Source organism: Antrostomus carolinensis, unplaced genomic scaffold (assembly GCF_000700745.2).
Source record: "Antrostomus carolinensis isolate BGI_N321 unplaced genomic scaffold, ASM70074v2 scaffold14269, whole genome shotgun sequence".
NCBI classification, from domain to species: domain Eukaryota; kingdom Metazoa; phylum Chordata; class Aves; order Caprimulgiformes; family Caprimulgidae; genus Antrostomus; species Antrostomus carolinensis.
In genome coordinates this window covers 22,033-26,689 of record NW_010336549.1, presented here as the reverse complement: position 1 = coordinate 26,689, position 4,657 = coordinate 22,033, and the positions used below count along the sequence as shown (strand labels likewise).

The 4,657-nt window shown below is 36.3% G+C and overlaps 1 protein-coding gene across 1 annotated transcript in view; it reads right to left on the bottom strand.

The window, feature by feature from the left end:
* Positions 1-4,657, bottom strand: part of LOC104530351 (CUB and sushi domain-containing protein 3-like) — a 35,750-nt gene that overhangs the window by 10,291 nt on the left and 20,802 nt on the right. Inside the window, exons 8-9 of the mRNA XM_010174907.1 lie at positions 2,528-2,639; positions 983-1,162 (exon numbers count right to left, since the gene is read on the bottom strand). Of these exons, the coding sequence (XP_010173209.1) occupies positions 983-1,162; positions 2,528-2,639 (292 nt within the window). The remainder of the gene's footprint in view (positions 1-982; positions 1,163-2,527; positions 2,640-4,657) is intronic.

Genomic DNA, 4,657 nt, shown 5'->3' with positions numbered 1-4,657 from the left:
TTCCCAAAGCTCTGCTCTGTTTTCCCCCAGCACTTGCCTGGCATGTAATGCCAGGACACCTGCTTTTCAGTAATACAAAATACTATTTTCCTATTTCCCTTCCAAGTAGTAGTGTTTGGCTGTATAGCCTTTGAGTGCCTCTGTAAAAGCCATGGGGATAACCACATATAAAACATTAAGTATCAGTACTCTGAAAGGTGCTTTAATTATTCAGGAAATAGAATTCCAAGCAGTTGCTATACTTGAGGATGTTTCTTATCTCACATGAAATACATGATTGCTACCATGATTTTGCCATGAGGTTTTCCATGCCCTACCATGACAAAGTATGTAGTAAAAATTAAAAACAAAATAAAATGTTGGAACATCACGGAAAGGTAGATACATTTTGTTTGCAAGTAGTATACTGTTGCTTACATACAAATATTAAATAATATTAAACCCTATAGAGTCATTCCATGCAGTGATTCAGACATCTACTTGGACATTAGGCATCCTTCTCCAATTCCAAAATAGAATCATGGAATCATAGAATCATTTGGGTTGGAAAAGACCTATAAGATCATTTAGTCCAACCATAAACCTAACACTGCCAAGTCCACCACTAAATCATGTCCCTAAGCACCACATCTGCACATCTTTTAAATACCTCCAGGGACGGTGACTCAATCACTTCCTTAGGCAGCCTGGTCCAATGTTTAAGAAACCTTTTGGTGAAGGATTTTTTCCTAATATCCAATCCAAACCTTCCCTGGTGCAACTTCTATATCTGGAAATGACACCTCTGAGCATGCAAACGAAAGAAAAGTACCTGAAAGCATATGTCCCATTAAATACAGCTGACAAAGAACTAGAGTTACCCTCTTAGATGTTCTACCTGCTAGTTCACCTTGCCATTCTGCCATATCTTATTAGACTGCAATAAAAGAAAATTGCTGAAATATGATAGATGAGAGATGAAGTAGGAAACAGAAGAGTCTACCTTCACAAACTGGAACTTTCCCAGTCCACGTGCCATCAGACCTACAGGCTCTATGTTCTGATCCTCCGGCCAGGAAGAAGCCTGGCTGACAAGTGTAAATCAAGGTATAACCAAGTGAGGGAAGATCCATTCCTGCAACATTAGCATGGGCTGGTGTTTCTGGTTGTTTACAGTTGTGAGCTACAAAGATAAAATATTCTTCAGTCACAATGGTGACAATATTTCTGAATAAATAACCTTTACCCATTTTTATAGGTAACTAGTGAAGAAAAAAAAAAAATCAATAAACATAACATATGAATGTATTTTTAATTAACATTAAAAATCATTACATAGTCTATAAATTACTGTCCTGAGCCTGTAAATACAGTTTTTAAAATTAAACTTTCAATTTCAAGGAACTGAGAACCAGCTTAAATGCACTTGCACAACCAAAATTAATTGTGTGCATATGTGAACGCAAATGGCACACATCTTGCCACAGTTAAAAGAAATCATGGCTTGTGACTCGCATGGCTTATGATATCTGTGTAGCATTGAAAAATAGTAAATAAATGGGTCACTTGGAAAACTATGAAAGGTCAAGGAGAAATTGTAGGTCAGGCAAGTTTTATATATCAGGCAGAAAAATTAATTACCATTCCTAATCTCATGCAAAGTGTCTTCTATCTTTAATAACCATCAGAATCTGAGAGTCTTGGGTTATCTCAAAACCAGCATACTTCCAAGAGCAGAGCTCACCTTTCAAAACACTGAACTACTGGTTTGCTGTTTGCTTATGTGCAATGCTAGCACCAACTGAAACACTAATACCGTTTGTTTCTGTGGATATGCTCTCCATATACTGAAGTGATTCTATAAGGTCAGACCTTATAAGGTGAGACTATTTCCAGAAAAATATAGCTGGATATCTGAAAAACTAGAAAGATTAGCCTTGATGTTATACCTTCAATAAATCAGTACTATTTACCAAAATGTAAAAGATCTAAGAAATGAAGTGCTACTTTCTGTACCCCAGTAAGATGATTCTCTTGATTTCAAATTTAAAAAAATTTCCAGTTACAAACGCTTTCCCCCTTCTTAAAATACTCTGGCTCCTTAGCTGGGAAACAGTCCCAAGTCTACTAGACTGATTGCAGCTATCTATCTGCTCCAGTACAAGTTAGGGTTTCTGCAGGGCTATCCTACATGTCCTATCCTCATCATCTCCTCCCACCTCTTTCACTCTCTTCAGTGGAAGACTTGCACCCTCTTAGATAGAAACTTACTATTTTCAGCATCTCTCTGAATGCAGAGCTGTTTGTTATTCTCATTATTCTGTGGGGTTTTGGGGGGTTTTTTATTTTTTTTTTTTTTTATTCTACAGGCTACTGTAGCAAAATTCACTCACAAAATCACATTCCTAGCTGCTGTAAGGTAGTAACTGTATTAAGTTAAAAAAATAAATAAATTAATTTTGTAACTATGTTACTGTAATTTAAAAAGCCTAGACAAAAAAAAAAAAATTAAAAAAATTGATAGATCAGAAGTCTATCATTTACTTACGTATACATTCTGGCTGGATTCCACTCCATGTAAGATCAGGAAGGCAAGTTCGTGTTGTTGAGCCATGGAGAAGGTGTCCTTTTTTACACTGAAACTGAACAACATTTCCCACCTGTTGAAGAGTAGAAAACACAGTAATATAAGGAAATATCAACTGATTTTATGTTTGTTTGGTTTTGTTTTTTTTTTCTCCAAACTTGATAGCAAACTCCTTCACATAATACAGGCTCGAAAATTGTGATGCTCCTTCTGTAGAAAGTAAATTAATTTCACAGAGCATTTTGATATGAAATAAAAATCTGCTTCTTTCTCATTAAAATTACTCTCCCCCTAAAATGAAATCCTCCATGGAAGACAATTGAAACCTACATTTCTGTATTTTTTCTGGTGTGCTTCTTTGAGCCCAGAATACTTGAGGCACTGTGAGTTTGGAAGCCAGGCTTACTGTGGCTTCCTAGCTCTGGACTGAGGAGTACCCAGTTTGCTAATCTTGCAGCAAACCAGGGAAGTTGCAGAACTGAAATGGGTTAATAGGTTCTGCTAGACTTTTGCTGAACTAGACTCCTTTAGTGGAATGCCTGATGAATTCAAAAATTATAATGAAAAATATTTCATTAGAACACACAAGGCCTGGTCAACAACACTGTATCATGCTTCAGAAACTATAATGTCCCTATATTTTATTTTATTTTTTTAAAATAATCATTCTTTTTACTATGCAGATAATAAAAAACTGGAATGCAAGTACATTACAATTTACAACAGCAATTCATCTGAGATTAGATTTTAATTATTATTATTATGGACAGGAACCTTCTGGAGAGAGTTCAGCAGAGGGCCACAAAGATGATGAGGGGCCTGGAGCATCTCCCATATGAGGAAAGGCTGAGAGAGCTGGGACTCTTCAGCCTGGAGAAGAGAAGACTGAGAGGGGATCTTATCAATGTCTATAAATATCTGAAGTGCGGGGACCAAACGGATGGGGTCAGGCTCTTTTCGGTAGTGCCCAGTGCCAGGACAAGGGGCAATGGGCAAAAACTGCAACACCAAAAGTTCCATACAAACTTAAGGAAAAACGTCTTTCCTGTAAGTGTGATAGAGCATGGGAACAGGCTGCCCAGAGAGGTTGTGGAGTCTCCATCTCTAGAGATGTTCAAAAACTGCCTGGACACTTTCCTGTGCAACCTGTTGTAGGGAACCTGCTTTGGCAGGGGGGTTGGACTAGATGATCTCCTGAGGTCGCTTCCAACCCCTACTATTCTGTGACTCTCTGATTCTGTGATTATGGGTATGCGTTGCATAAAAAGGAAAATAGAATTCTTTAGTCATTTAACAGTTTCTGCACAAACATAATGTGGAATAACTTTGTTCAGCGTGTCTGAAAATTGATGAAAATGCAAATAATTCTCAGTTTCCATTAAAAGCAGGGAAATTAGATTACAACTATATCACTCAGAGAGTAGTTTATTACATGTTGTGAGTGGTTAACTCAAATATTAAGGTGTATAGATCACATCTACTCTTCTGCAGCGACCTGTATTAATGTATTTATCAACTCATGTTTAAACAAGAAGTTGAAAACTTTGAACAGTATGTGATAGCACACTTATGGTTCTGGGTTTTTTTTTTCCTCATTACTTCGTTTAAATGTATAATATTTAATTCAAATTGGTGCTGACTCTTCCACAATATTTAGTCCTGGGAAACAGCATTTTACTGCTATAAGTAGTCATTTGAAACTTTGTAGTTTTTATTCCATTTCAGCTCAAGCTTCTCATCAGAATGAAATTTAATAATAACTCGTGAACTACAGATAGTAGCTCATCAACACAGTATATGATTTAAAATTCTCCTTTTTTTTCCTCTATTGTGCTCACTGGACTATGAAATTACTTTTAAAATATTTTGAAGAAAATACACTAATTCACTTTCACGATTAAGCACAAAGTCGGAAAACACTAAAAGTTTTAGAAATTGCACCAAATAGAAATAGAAGTACTTTTTTGTGTGCTAAATACCTTAATTAAAACAACCACCACCATTATATTGCTTTACAACAAGTACTAGTCTTATGAAAGATTTGCTCATTTTGGTAATCTGACTCTGTTGAAGCAATCTCCATTCACAACT